This window comes from Falco punctatus, assembly GCF_963210335.1.
Source record: "Falco punctatus genome assembly, chromosome: 7".
NCBI classification, from domain to species: domain Eukaryota; kingdom Metazoa; phylum Chordata; class Aves; order Falconiformes; family Falconidae; genus Falco; species Falco punctatus.
The window spans coordinates 40,466,969-40,481,790 of record NC_137587.1 but is presented as its reverse complement, the minus strand read 5'-3'; the positions used below and the strand labels follow the sequence as shown (position 1 = coordinate 40,481,790).

General features: G+C 37.8%; 1 protein-coding gene across 2 annotated transcripts in view; it reads right to left on the bottom strand.

The window, feature by feature from the left end:
* The window catches only part of ARID4A (AT-rich interaction domain 4A), a 50,475-nt gene that overhangs the window by 11,911 nt on the left and 23,742 nt on the right, over positions 1-14,822 (bottom strand). For both annotated transcript variants that reach the window (XM_080394468.1, XM_080394469.1), the window contains exons 11-15: positions 13,544-13,710; positions 5,179-5,251; positions 2,532-2,626; positions 2,290-2,387; positions 616-844 (exon numbers count right to left, since the gene is read on the bottom strand). In XM_080394468.1, coding sequence (XP_080250594.1) covers positions 616-844; positions 2,290-2,387; positions 2,532-2,626; positions 5,179-5,251; positions 13,544-13,710 — 662 coding nt within the window. The remainder of the gene's footprint in view (positions 1-615; positions 845-2,289; positions 2,388-2,531; positions 2,627-5,178; positions 5,252-13,543; positions 13,711-14,822) is intronic.

Genomic DNA, 14,822 nt, shown 5'->3' with positions numbered 1-14,822 from the left:
GGGTCACTGGTAACTACTAGTATAACCCTTACCTCTACAGCATTCAAAGACAAAGGAAGACAAAACTTTAAGTGTTCTACCCTCTACTTTTGTCTACATACTGTAAAACTGTAGTGTTTCTTTTATTAAAAGAGGAGATACTGCGATAAAAAACAACTAAGAGGAATGTACTTTCTTTTGATTCTTAAAGCTGTAGCAGTCCCTCAATATTCCCGCTTCTTGCCAGAAAGCTCCAGATTCCATATGCCTGCGGAAATTCTCACCCACAACCAAAACTGTCCTGCTGAGTTTCATGGTTCTGACGATACATAGCTCTCGGTAGCTCTCACGCCATCCCTGAATTGAAATGTGCCTGGCATCCAACACAGTCTGAGCAAATATCACGGATGATTTAGAGTATGAAGAAATAATCAAAACTGATTCTGTTCACTGGCAGAACGCAATTAACAGTTAACAGCAACTCTGCGCTCACAGAACCCTGTCCTGTGCTTGTAGTTGTGTTGTGCTTTCCACACGGGAAAACTCATTATGTAAACTGTTCACTATACTACACTAACAAATATTTGTTAAATACTAAATAGAAATACTAAATAGAAATCACTGCATACCACTTACCCTTGGGGATCTTAGTTCTATTTCTTCTTTTTCACTTTCACTGCTGGAATAATTTTCTTCTGCTTCCTTTTTAACTTCTGTTGGGGGCATTTTTGGTTCCTCTTTTACACTTTCCTCCATTGGTTCCACGTGTTTCTGTATGTCTTCTACCACTTTTGGCTCATTGTGATGGATGGTCCTAAACTGAATGTTTGCAGAACGGCAGTACTCTTCAAAACCATAAAGATACCTATAGATACAAATAAAGATTTTCTATTTATTGAAGTGCATAAAACCTATTTTCCTGCTCACAGAAAAGCAAGAGGAGCAGTAACTTCAGGAAAAAAACAGCGCAACAAACAAAACAAACAAAAAAATAAAAAGCCAGAGCAGCTTTTTAAATGAAACAATTATGCACACAGGTGCTTCCCACAAATCTAACTTCATCCCCATCCAATTAAGAATTCATGACAGTGAAGCCTAAGAACATCTACACCATTTTTCAAATGCACAAAAGACAGCTAAAATCAGCCTAGTATTAGAATATGGGCATACAAACAAGTTACCACATGGTAACAAACTGCCATGCATCAGTTTGCTCTCTGGTAACTGGCCTGTGTGCACACTCTAATCCAGTTACAGGTGAGAGAAATGTGAACCAGTTTATTCCTCAAAGAATAAACATGCAAGATACAACATACTATTATGTGTTCATACAACATAATTATTTCCATTGTAACAGAAACCTAGTACATATTTACCAATTACTTTTTATGATAAATACTCTTCTCTGTAAAATACAGACCTTAAATATGTGCCCAGTTCAAATCCCACTGAAGATAGTCTGAATATTTTCATCTTCATGAACATTAACATGAGTTGAGTCATTAGCCATCCCTATTCAATCAGCCAAATTTCCTTAGGTTCGAGTCAAGAGAACCTCATTCTTCCCTTTTACTCAAAAAGCCCAATTGTTTCTTGTCAAACTTCCAGGAGGATAAATAAAAATAATTTTTATTTAGAAAATGAGGTTAAAAAGTGTCATTCCTAAAAGGTTTCCATTTCAAAAGTTAACACACAACTGAAAACCAGGGGTCAGAATAAAAAGATTTATGCATTTTTTCATTACAAGCAATGATTTTACCACTCAATACTGTCACATCCACCATAGCAATGTACATAGTTATGCCCTAAAGCCATTATTCCACAGATTCCACAAAGATGATACTTAAACATGCAACCTGAAACATGTCTACCTCTATCAAAGTTTTTCAGGAAGTTAAAAGAAATTGGCATAAAATTATCCTCACTGCATGCAGCATCTACAGACGGAGGACAGAGTCCATTCTTGTTAATCACCATAAATTGCAAAGCTGAATTTGCCAAAGCCTTTTTTTATAAATACCATTATTGTACTCTGAAATGGCATCATTACATGATGAAAATGAATGCTTCTTGATAAGAAAGTGAGTAGAATTCTGATATGTTAGAGCAACAGGAACTTAAGAAGCCTGAGCACTCCCTCCTTTCCTCCACCTTTTCAATCCTCAGTACTGGAAAAAGACTCAGAACTGTTCATTAACCGAAGAATGACAACTATTGTTTCACTAAACTATCAAAAATTGCTTGAATATTGTACATGCCACTAAAAACCCCCGAAGGATGCTTTCACCACTATACAATATGAGAACTTACTTTCTATAAGCAGTTTTTACATTGTAGGAAGCAGCCGAGTTCAAAATAGGAATGCCAAGGTCCATATAAATTTGCTTCCATACAGCACCACTCTCAATCTTTGGTGGAAAAAAGGGAAAGAAAAAAAGATTTGTCAGGTTTTGTTAAAAAAGAACATTAAGGAATGGTATCTAATACAGCCACAAGTTACAGCCTTTAAGAGTCACTAGACATATTTAATTCAGGAAACATCCAACACTTACACTGTCACACCCACCCTGCTGATACACCAGTCTAAAAAGCTTGAAGAGATTAAGGTCCTTGTAGCCCAGAACAGGTGGTTTATTGATAGGAGTACCTAAATAAGACAAAACCAGAAATAAGACATTATGATCAAGAACAGCAAACTGCTTCTTCCATTCCTGTAGCACACATTTGATTACTAATATCCTTCCACATTTTAAAATCTGTACTTAATAATTCTAAGGTAAGTCATAGGTTAGTAGTCTCCAACCACCAAACAAACAAGGCTTCATCTGCTTTTGAATGCATCACTTATTTCTGGGTGGATTATTAGCACGATGGCACCAGATGCTTGAGAACTATGATTTCTCAACCTTGTTTTCAGACTCATGCAATAACCCCCATCCAACTGGCTGCATACCAGTGTCCCTCTCTTGAATGGAGGGAACAGCCAGAATTACACCAAGCTGCATAGAACACCTGATAGATGTTGGAATATAGCAATGTGTGAAGAGATTTAACGCAAAACACTGCGGTCTGAAAGGAGTAGGGAAGCTGCAAAAATGTTGGATTAGAAAAAGATACACAGGCAAAATGTCAGAAAGTAAAAAAGCACAAAGCCCTAACAGGACATGAATATTTGGGACAGTTCCAGGGACAAAGAAAGAACTCAAATCAGATGAGTGGTAATGATAGAAAGAACAATAATTAACTGCAAAAGTAGAAACCAAAAGTGACTTGGGGTAAGTGGCTGCATACATAGACAGTATTTGTCCCAGCAAGGAAGAGTATCAAACCTCTTCCCTGCTGCTTCTCATCTTCCTTCATCTTCATGCAATTATATTTGGAATCATTAAAACAATTTTATAGAACTTTGGGAATACTGTCATGATTTCACGAGTCATAACATTCATACTGAGAGGACAGAGTGTAGAACAAATCTGTTGGGAACAGAAATCTTGCTATAAGGACAGAGGGAAGGAAAAAAGAAAAAAAAGGAAAGTAGACAGGCAGGGGGAAAGACCAAGTCCTGTACATTGCTCAACTGGCACACTAGCTTAAAGAATAGTTTCTGGACTGAGTCTTCAGATTCAAAAAGATGATGTCTTCTTTTGCCCTTTACAAGTCCCTGACATAATCCCTACTTGGTATGTAGTTTAAACGTCCTTAAGAGACAGTGATAAAAGAATAAAACAGAACAGGGGGAAGAATCAGGCTGCTAGAAAAAAAAAGAAAATTTTGTTAGTCCAACAGCATAGGCATTTCCCCCCCCCAACATCACCTCTTATTCCTCCAAAGCAGGTTATTCTCCAGAAACACCAGTCATATACAGGAGGCCTCAAAATTACATTGGATGAACCCCAGTATACTTTGCTATAATACATGATCAATTTCTAAACCTGTCGTAAGAACTGGCAATACTGAACAGACTTGGAACTGTTCTTTTACGGTTTTGTGGTCTCAAACACATCTCGTTAACAGGGATGCAGAGCCTCTTTTACAAAGTTAACTTGACACACAACCACACACCCCCAATTTTAAAACCAAAGGAAAAAAGAAAGTGGGAAATATTCTGACACTACATGCACTTTACATTTTACTCTTAGCTCTGGTTATTTCAAATGCAAGTACATCAATATTTCTGTACTATATGCTGCTCTGGAAATGATCATTCAGATAACTTTTGTCAAGAAAAAAAAAAAAAGCAGTAAAAATGCAGTAGCTGCACTTGTAATCTACCTCCACCAACATTACTGCAGGATTAAGACAGTATTTGAATTGAAATAGTGAGCTCATGAGAAAAATGAATAAACCAAATATACTCTGAAAGATAAAAACTCTTTCCAGGCTCAAATACACTAAGAACATCAACAGGAGGAGGAAGAAATAAATAAAATAAAAAAAGAGGGAGGTGCATGCAGCCAAGGAACAGAAAACCTTCCATTTTAGTGTCAGTCTCACCACAACTGCAAGTGTGAATGGCTTATGCAACAACAGCTCTCCCAAATCAGCAGGTATATCCTGCTCTCTATACACAGCGCATCCACTTCCAAGGTACATTTTATACCAGGATCTTAAGTATTCCAATTTATTACACTCTCACCTAATTCTGTAAAGACAGACATTTAAAACATGCTATTTTCTTGTTCTAGCTACAGGACAAGTAGAATCTTTCGAATTGTCTCTTCAGGTGAGTATCACTGCTACATCTGCGCATGATTAATACAGCTCTGCAAGGAGACTTGAAGATTGCACATCTCCCATTTTCTGCTGGTTGAATTTCACCATCCATGAACAGCCTCCTCAGGTTCCAGCCTGAGATTAACAGCGTCAGACTTCCCAGCCATGGCTGTCACAACAAGAAATCAATCAAGAGCTTACTTAACAGGGTTGTGTTAACATTAAGCAAAACAAAAACAAAACACCTCAGGGAGGATTTCAGTTTCCTTCATGTGCTCTGCTTCAAAGTACTGGAAGCAGACCTGCCACATGAAAACAGGTGAAAGTGTTTTTCCTTGCACCAGACTAGCCATTATCTTTTGTATCACTGACATGTGAATATGCTTGTAATAACATCCATTACAGTTAAAAGAATTTTTTAAATGCAATTTAAAAAGTGGACTAGACATTAAATTAAAAAAATAAATAATAATAATTCAGTGTTACCTCTGTCTTCCATAAACTTGTAAAGCTGTTGGAGGAAGTTGTCCCTCTCTTCAGGATCAAGCTCTTCCTCAGGCTGTGAAAACAAATGCAGTCATAATGAAAACATAAAATATGCAAAGCAACAATTTTTTTGGTAGAAAAGCCTAACAGCAAGAAGTAAACTCAAACAACTTCCCATTTGGCCCTGCAATCATATAATGGTGAAATATGCAGAAAAAATTTACTCAGGAGACCGTAGTGTGTACCTCGAGAGGAGAGAAAGAAAACGCAGTTCAGGGAAAGACTCAACCCATGACAGAAAGAATGTGTGACCCTCAAAATGAAAACACTAATATACTTAACATACTGTTCTAATACAGAAAAGGTCTGTTATTTACAAGACTGAAGCAGTTCACAGGAACTCGAGGTTTTGGGGTTTTTTTTGTTTGTTTGTTTGGGTCTTTTTGTTTAACTCATCTTCCTTACTCCAATCATAGCAAAGGTTGTAGAACAATTCTTTCTCCCAACTGTTCCTGTTTTTGATGCTCCAGACATTTTTTGTGATTAAGCTCCAATACTTTATTTCAGCTTATATTTGGAAACACTTTTATAATAATAAATTATAAAAGTGACTTTAAATTCCTTAGATTTATCTTCACAATTTAAATCCTCAAAGAGAGAAATGCTTATGAACTTTATGTTAAGCAGTCCACAGTGTGCAATAGCGATTTTCTTTTATTCAGGTGGAAATCATGAGAATAAAGCAAGTTTATTGGGGGGTGAGAGGGCAGGGAGAGAAAATGAATGTCTACATAGCCATATATACTTCATGGAATTCTGAGATTATCTAGTAGAGACCAAAGCGGGAAAGGGGCGGGGGGGGGGGGGGGGGGGGGAAGTCTTTTCCCTGCAACGTTTATGCATGCTACTTTCTTCCTGTCAGCCTGGCAATCACAGGAATTGCTGGTAAGGCAGTTTGCAGAAGGAAGACTACAGCTGTCTTGAAGGAAAGACGTACAATACATGTCAAAAAATCTCATTATATTCTTAAAAATAACAGAAAAAGTCACAAGCAGTTGCAGAAGGAAACCGGAACAGCAATTTCAATTTCAGTTGTCTCTGCATTCTGTAAACTTTAAGCTTCAAGGCAGGAAGACAGGCAGTGAAATGTAAATGTATATGCTACTGCCTTGTTAAGCAGAAAGCAATCTGCCCAGCATCAGAATGAATTTCAGCACTGCCTGCTTCAGTGAATTCTGAGCTTCGGAGCCCAACAGGGCTCACCTACAGTCAGGCAGAGACAATATCTGTTTCTTATTTTCCTATTTTTTCTTGGGAAATAATTGGACGAAATTAAATGAATAATCACAACATTGTACAGCATCAGTTACCATTTGCTCATACTGCATGTTATAGGGATATATAAAGTTATCTATAGAATTAGCATGTTCTTCCAGGTTAACAAATGAATTATTGCTATAGAAACCAGAGTTTTTTTCTCTCCATCTAGACTGCGATCCAACTTCAAGATCGAGAAATTTCTGCCACCTACTGTAGTGTTTAAAAGCAATACGAATCAAACTGTGCAAATAAAACACACCTAAGTAACAGTAAACATTCAGAAACACTTCTGAATAGCTGAATTCAAACCATTTCTTTTATATGGGCACAATGCCAAACCAGAACTCTTAGGTTAGAACAGCAGAAACATAGGTTAGAAATAGCACTCTTGCAGACAGCATGTTAACCATTTCACCAATGCCAAGTATTTTCAGCTGAAAAAAAAAAAAGGCAAAAAGATGAAAAGCTTTTACATACTTACAGGACGGGAGCATAAAATCTGACTGCAATATTCATTCACCTGTGTGAGACATCCTGAATACCCTACCTACTTCTGCCGATGGTGTATGAGCTAGGTTGCCACTCCCTGGCAGAGAGAGTCTGGACTGTGCCTGGTACCAATACCAGAGTATTGTAACAGGTACCAAATCCTTCTGAGAGGTGAATCGAGTAAGACCTGAATAACTGCCGGCAAGGAACAGATCAAGCATCGGCTATTTCAAAGTCTTTTTTTGTTACTGGCCAAAATGAGAAAGACCAACTGTTCATGGATATGCTTATTGCAACACTAAGATCCATGGATTTTTAAAAGAAGTCATTTTTTATCAAGGTTATCTACTTGTAACTGGACATAATGAATTCCCAGGAGGTCTACTGTTGTGGAGTTGAGTTTTATTTTAAATACACCAACCATGATCTGCTGCTGTATCAGCAACCTTAAATCTGCATCTGAAGTCAAGAAAACACCTGAGAAATGTCAATGCCACAACCTGCAATCACCACCAGTGAATGGCTGGAGGGCTAAAATTCCCAGCATCTCTATCCAGCAGGGTGACACTGCTACCCTTCAAAACTCACTTCTGTCAAGACACTTAGGTCTGTTTTAGACTGGGCATAAGTAAGACCATGATGATAATTGTTCAGTTTCTTAAGAGAGAGTTCTGTCTCTCCATTTCATTTTTTTTCCTTTACAGATGTTGCAAAAAAGGAAGGCTGTAGCCAAAGATAAGTCCAAGGGAGAGGCAAACCAAAATTAATTTTTTAAGTGGCAGTTCAAAGTTGAGACCTCTCTGTTGTTCACCCAACACCCACAATTAAGTGCAACATGAGAAAATTTTTCATCTCAGGCTGAGAGGCTGAATTTTATATATATATATATATTAAAAAAAAGTACCTCCAAGATGCCCTTTTTTGCTTACACATAAATTTTACGGTCTTGTGATTTTTCTTCCTCCTTCCTGACTAGGTCACACCAGTCAAGAGAAAACAAAATCAACAATGAACACATGATCTCTGTATAGGGGACATACTCCTTTCCCCAACTCAATTTCTTACTGCCTTCCAAGTAATACTAACAATGTTCAATTATTTTGTAAAATTATTTTGAGAATAACAACCAGCAAATAAACCCAGCATGAAATACATAGAAACTTGTATAAAACTTGTAACTAGCTTTGCTTCATTTGATTTCAAGCCACTTTTATTCACCATAAATTTTGCCTCTTGTCTTTAGCATGATTTTAAACAAGAATATAGGTCTGTTACCCTGACTCATCGTTTCCTCTACAGAAAGACTAAAGCTTCTGTGGATGCGAACCTACAGAGCTGAGAGGGAGCACAAAGGATGAAATAGTTTCTTCTACAAGACAAAGAATTAATTTCTACTCACAAACACATACACCGTCTACTCAACCAATATGGGGCTAACTTACCAGGGACAGATCTTTCTTTTATGTTATTAATAGACTGACAACACCATAAACTCTTCTGTGAAATACATGCAAGCTAAGAGGAAGAAATCTGGAGTCAGATGAGTGTATGATCAAGACATGCTGCCAGAACTGGAGTTAATGTAATATTGTTGCTTCAGAGTACTTAAATGAGTTTTCATCACTTGCACATTCACTTACTGATGGCAAGTTTGAACACTGATTAAGGAAATGAAAAGAATTAAACTGATTGCAACAAGTTAACAGCTTTACACCATGGGGAGATGAAAGTGGTCTTAAAATGTTAATTTCTACCAACAAGATCCAGGAATTCAACCATCCTCAACAATGACTCACTCTAGAGCTGCGCCTCAGTTTGCAACTTCTTCACTCCTTTTTGAGAAATATTCTGAGAATGCCTGTTAGCACAAAACTGTGAGCAAGAAAGCCTTTGTAAAGAACATTTGAGTAGCCAAAACTCCTACAAATTCACGCACGAGAAGGATGATTAGCTAAGCAATGTTTAGCTATTTTTTAAATGCTATTCTGCATATTACACATCACGGCTGTTTAGTTTTTTTAATATATGTAAATAAACCACTTGTTTCTGGATACCATGCTTCATTAACTTTGATGTTACTGTATTCCTATATTTAACACTTAGTGTTAGCTTCTTCAATGTTATTTTAAAATACACGTAGGTTGCAACAGAAATGGACGATTTGGGTATCATTCTATGTGGTCTTCCACAGTCACTTGGAGAAAAGACTACACGCGAAACAAGAACTATTTTGAAGCAAAATGTAAATATTTTAACAGATGTCCACTGATAATTTTTCGAAATCTCAAGCCTCCTAAAACACAACACGGATTTCATATATTCATCTTTCCTTTATGAACTTCTTTCTAATAAAATACATGGTAATAACTTAGGAGAACTGAAATCCATGCTCTTTTGCAGAATAGGCACACTGGGAAATGCTTCTGGCAGCTTCTCTGCTCAACAATGCAAAGTACCTGTGGACCAACATTTCCTGATGCTGTTGTGATGCAAGAATCCTAAAAAATTTAAATGGATGCACAGCATTAAACATACTACACATACGTCCTTCAGGTGACTCTCAAAATGAAGACATGGAGAAAATTCCCCCAAGCATACATCTGGAGGTGCTGCAACTCTTTCTTCAATGAGAGGCAATTTTTTTCTGAACTTCTGTTGCACATTTGACTGAGGGGGGGGGGGGGAAGTGAAGGAACAAGGAACTGCTATTAAAGTGACATAGGTAAGTTTGAATCTCAAAGATGGCATTATAACCAATTCTACAGCAAAGATAGAAAACCCTTTTTCCAGCTCTTGATACTATAAAAAGATAAGTTATGAAACTTGCAAAATAAGAAAACTAATAAACAGATTCCTTATTTTACTCTGATCTTATGTGAATGTATCTATTAAGACCACATACTGAGAATGTATTTCAAATAGCTGCATGTTAAAAATCTTGATTTTTTTTTTGAACCAGAATAGCTTACAGGGAAACTGAGAGGCAAACCCAAATGTTGCCTACACGTCCCCTTGTAAAATGCGGGGGGAGTATTTGACTATTTAATCCTGAGAAACAAATATGTATGATTTCCTCCCTGACAGAACAACTTAAGTACAAGCAACTACAGTGGTACATATTATCTGATTTTTAATAAAAATCATGTAATGTTCCAATTTCTAATGTTCCAATTTCTATGTGGAGATACTGGAGTTTAGATTTTCCTTTTAACTGCAGTGCATTCTTTCACTGCCAAATGCACCCTCAAAACATAGTTAATTCTCTTATTCTGACATGTTGACAACTGGATAAGAACCAAAATCAATACCCAGATTTTTATCTGGATTTAAACCAATTGACTGTTTAAATTTTCATTTGATAAAGAATTTTCTTCTGTAGTACCTTGAGATTTTTTCACTTTTTGTGACACAAGCAGTATCTGTTCTAGTATTCAAACCTCACACTGTGAATGAAAAGTAATCATAAACTGCACCATATACTGCAATTATTGCCAAAAATCCAACAATATGAACATGCTGAGCAACTTAGTGTAATGCAATTCCTGTTAAAAGTCAATGACAAGTCATTTCCACACTGGTTCTTCACAGTCAGCTCTGGACCATACAAGTTGGTTACCACCTATCAGTAGGAGGATTAGCATCTCACCACTACCACATAGGTTCCCAGTCTTTAGCTTACAAAAGCCATCAAAGAACAACTATGTAAAACCTGGAAACCCTGTTGTACCAATTCTACCATACTCTTCAAGATGTCATAAAAGGCAGCACAATTAGGAAGACAGCCTCTGTCAAAACAAAGTTACAGATTTTAACCCAGGTACTGGAAAAAATAGTAGGATCTATTCTTACCACCTATAGTAGATCCCTCTGCACCATTACCATTATAAAAAATCCTACTTCAGAAAAACAGGATCCTTTCCATTCCCAGCATTAGACTCTTCTGACTTTATCCTCTCATTAAGTAGGTCTGTGGCCATTTGATTGACTTAATGAAGGCCTATCATGACTGGTCAGCAGCTGGCCAGGCCTTGACAGCAAGGCTGCTGTGCATTTCAGAAGATGAGGGTGAAAGGGGGTAGGGTGGGGAAGAAGGTAATTTAAAAAATCTCCCTCCCATCTCTAATAATGTAACAATTTGCAGTTCTAAAACAAAAGGCCAACTGAGAATATTCTGGGAGAGGATGTACAGACGCTATTTTTGACCTTGATTAATAAAGGAGAAACTCTACAAAATGAACATGCAAAATTTGAGTAATTCAACATCTGTACTCAAATAAAGGAAAAAAGAAATAATCATTCACTTGTCGATTCTCTCTGCAACCAGTATTACTGCCTCAGGGAAAAGAATAAAGTAATTGAGATAAATTCCCTAAATGCTGTCTAATTGTAATATCTAGCATGGCCCACAATTAAAATAAGAATATGAATTGTAACAGATGAATCAGGAATTTAATGGGCCGGCATGACAGTCCTGCTCTGACATAATCTAAAAAGATTCATCTGTCCTCTGCTACATAGCTTCAGCGTGAAGATGCTCACCTTATTTTTACATGCCTACTTGTCACCTGGAAATAATGGATTCTAGAGCTTCTCCTACCAGCACATCTACCTTTCTGGAATCCTTTGCTTCACTACTTTACATTTAGATTATTCTTTAAAAATAACCTCTATTTCTTTTACAGGAATGCCTTTTTTTTTTTTTTTTTTCTTCCCTTCATCACCAAGCTCCCCCCTCCCCCTTCTTTGTTTGAAACACAGAGCAGTTTTATGCAATAGCCATGAAAAATGGTATTAGAAATGGATACTAGAAAACTAGTATAGCAATCCTTGATTTTTAGTGACTGATACTTTGCAGTTTTCACCAACATTAATACAAACAGACCAATACAGACCACAACAGTTCACACCCTGCAAAATGTGGCCTATTCAGTCGTTTTCACTGCAAACAGAGGAAAAAACCCAGAGGGTTTTATATTCTGCACACATTTATCCTTATATTTATCTAATCATACCATCATTCTCACACAGACATCGACTCCATTTTCCAGAACACTGTTATCAAGGCACAAAATTAACACCTAAAAATAGATTATCTTTTTTTTTTTTTTTTTTTTTACCTGGAAAGATCTACCCTGGCTGCATGCTCCACGAGACAGTTCCCAGATCAGAAATCTATGTCAAATCCACATTCTTAACAACCATGTTCACATTACAGATTAAAACACAGAATCCTTACCTAGGAGCTGCATTCTTTCAAATGTAAAATGGTTTTACTTCCTTTCTATCTAATCTGCCCACTGCCTGGACATATTTCAGCCTGACTTCCAAATATTTGCTTGCTTTGTTTTCCCTGCACGGCATCCGCAGTTATACGGCATTACTTACATTCTCTTCCATATTTAAAAAAAAAAAATCATGAAAAAAAAAAATAAAATAATCAGACATTACATGAAAGGCAAAGAAAAGAGACAGCCCATTCCAAAGCATCTGGCAAGCCTCCCCTGGCCGCCGGCCAAGCCCGGGCTCCAGCGGCCGCTGCCCCCGCGCATGCGCGCTGCCGACCAACACTGGGTTGCCGTGGCAACGCCGCCGGCCGCCTCCGAGCACGAGCGGCCATTCCGTGTGCGGGCTGACAACCGCACGCCGCGGGGGAAGCGAACGGGAAGCGGCGTTTGACCTTCCCCGGGAGGCAAACTTCACGCGGTTCGCCTATATAAAGGAATAGTTTCCCGAGCGTATCGTGGAAATCGCACGGCGACAAAAAAAACCCGCCAACTGACACACAGACACCACCCCCCACCCCTTACTTGTAACATCCAGGTTGAAAACAGGTAGCAGAAATAAAATGAAATTCTGTAAATGCAGTTCAGGCGACGCGAAGAAACTGGCTGGCTCTGTGGGAAAGGAGCCGCTCAAAATATTGCGATGCAGAAAAACATTTTACCCTAACTATTAGAAAGTCCATCTGCACCACAGCCTACCAGAGCATTCGATCCCGCGATTCCCAGCCTGCAACGGCCTGTTAGGGAAACCCCAACGCTTACAGAGCCAGGCCCTGTACCGCTCTTACAGTGTCTCAGGCACCAAACAGCTTTAACAGCCACTGTGTGTTAGATCACGCTTTCAGCCAGACTACTGCTTTTGCTTCCCTATTTTTTTTTCAAATCAAACTGCTATTTTCAGAAGTTACTTTTTATATAAAAGGCAAAAGAAAAATAACAAGTTACACGTATTTAAGGTTACTACTATTAGGTTCAGCATCAATTTTTCAGTTGCGTGTCTCCTTTTGACTCAAATTCTTCCTGTCACTCTTCTCTGCCCTGAATTCTTGATTTCTGAGGCTTGTCTCCAATTTCTGCACTGGCTTACAGGAGCAACCTGCCAACTGCTCGCAAATCGCAGTATACACAACTATAGCAAAGGGAAGATGAACAGGTCTGAAAAGACATTCAAGTGCGTAAGCTACCATAAAGAGTAAAAGTTGGAAAGTGCAGGATCTTCAGGCATGCAAATTATTAATCATCTTTGAAGAATGACTGAAATTGCCCAAACTTACCGCTACTTCTTCGGTTTTCTCTTCTCTTTTCTCCTCTTCTTCATCAGTTTCTGCAGCAGCTCCGTCTTCCTCATCGCTACTAGAAGACTCCAGAATTTCACTTATGTCCATTTTCCAGTTCCGAGGAACACCCTTTTTGTTGAGAAATGTGCTTGCCTCCTGTAGCCCTACAGAAGAAAGGGCCCTGGTTTTACCTCATCAGCAGTATTCACAGTCACAAAGCATTTTTAATTTCCTTTTCACACTCTTGTAAGTCACAATACCAACTTGAACTAAAACTGGAATTAAGTAATAAGATAGATACTTCAGCTTTAAACACCTAGTTTACACACGTTACATTTCAATACTGTCAAATTTTGCAAATGGAGTACTGGCAACTCAAGAGGTTTAGAGTTGAGAACATCCATCCTACACAGCATCCAGTTGTTTTCTAGGCATAGGTCCCCATAAACTCTACTGAGATTCACACCTATATATATGAACAGTACGAAAGATAAGCAAATATACTTCTCCATATATATTCTGAGCAACTGTGAACTGTTCTGTTTCTGTACGAAAGATATTGTAATGAAGCTATTAAAAACCCTAAACACATCACAGTTAGATTTGTTCTTTCCAAAGTATCTTCATGTCTTAAAGTTTAGGATACAAAAAAATCGTAAATATTTTGTTGAAGTCCACTGCATAAAGTGATGTTACGTTAATGTTTGCAACAGAGGGAAAATATACTAGTGAACAAGAGAGTGATGAGACAGGGAGAAGTCACACTCATACAACGGTAATACCTCAAATTCTTTTCCTTGAAGAGGTGCTCCAAGGGGGAAAACAACAAGCAAAACAAACACTGATAACCCTAAAGTATGTACCCTAGTCACAATAAAATACTTTCTTAAAGATGAATCAGAAGAACACCCAAAAGAGGGACATATGGCAATGAACCATTCAGTGCTGCTGGAGAAAAAAAGGCACCAGTTTTTAATTGCTGCTAATACAGCAGTAACATCCAGAAATTTGTCCAAACTCTTTTTTTGAAACCATTAGTACTTTGGTTCCGCAATATTAATTCGTGGCAATTAATGTCACAACCCAGTTAGGTTCTGCATGAAAAAAAAACACCAACCACCACCTTTCTTCAACGTATCTTAAACCTGGCATCCAATCACTTTTTTGGATGTTCTAAAGTTCTTGTACTGTCAAATAGTTATTAAAAAGAAAGCGTAACAGAAACCATTAAGAATTACCTAAATCCATCACAACCATCTCAAGCTCTCATTTCTGA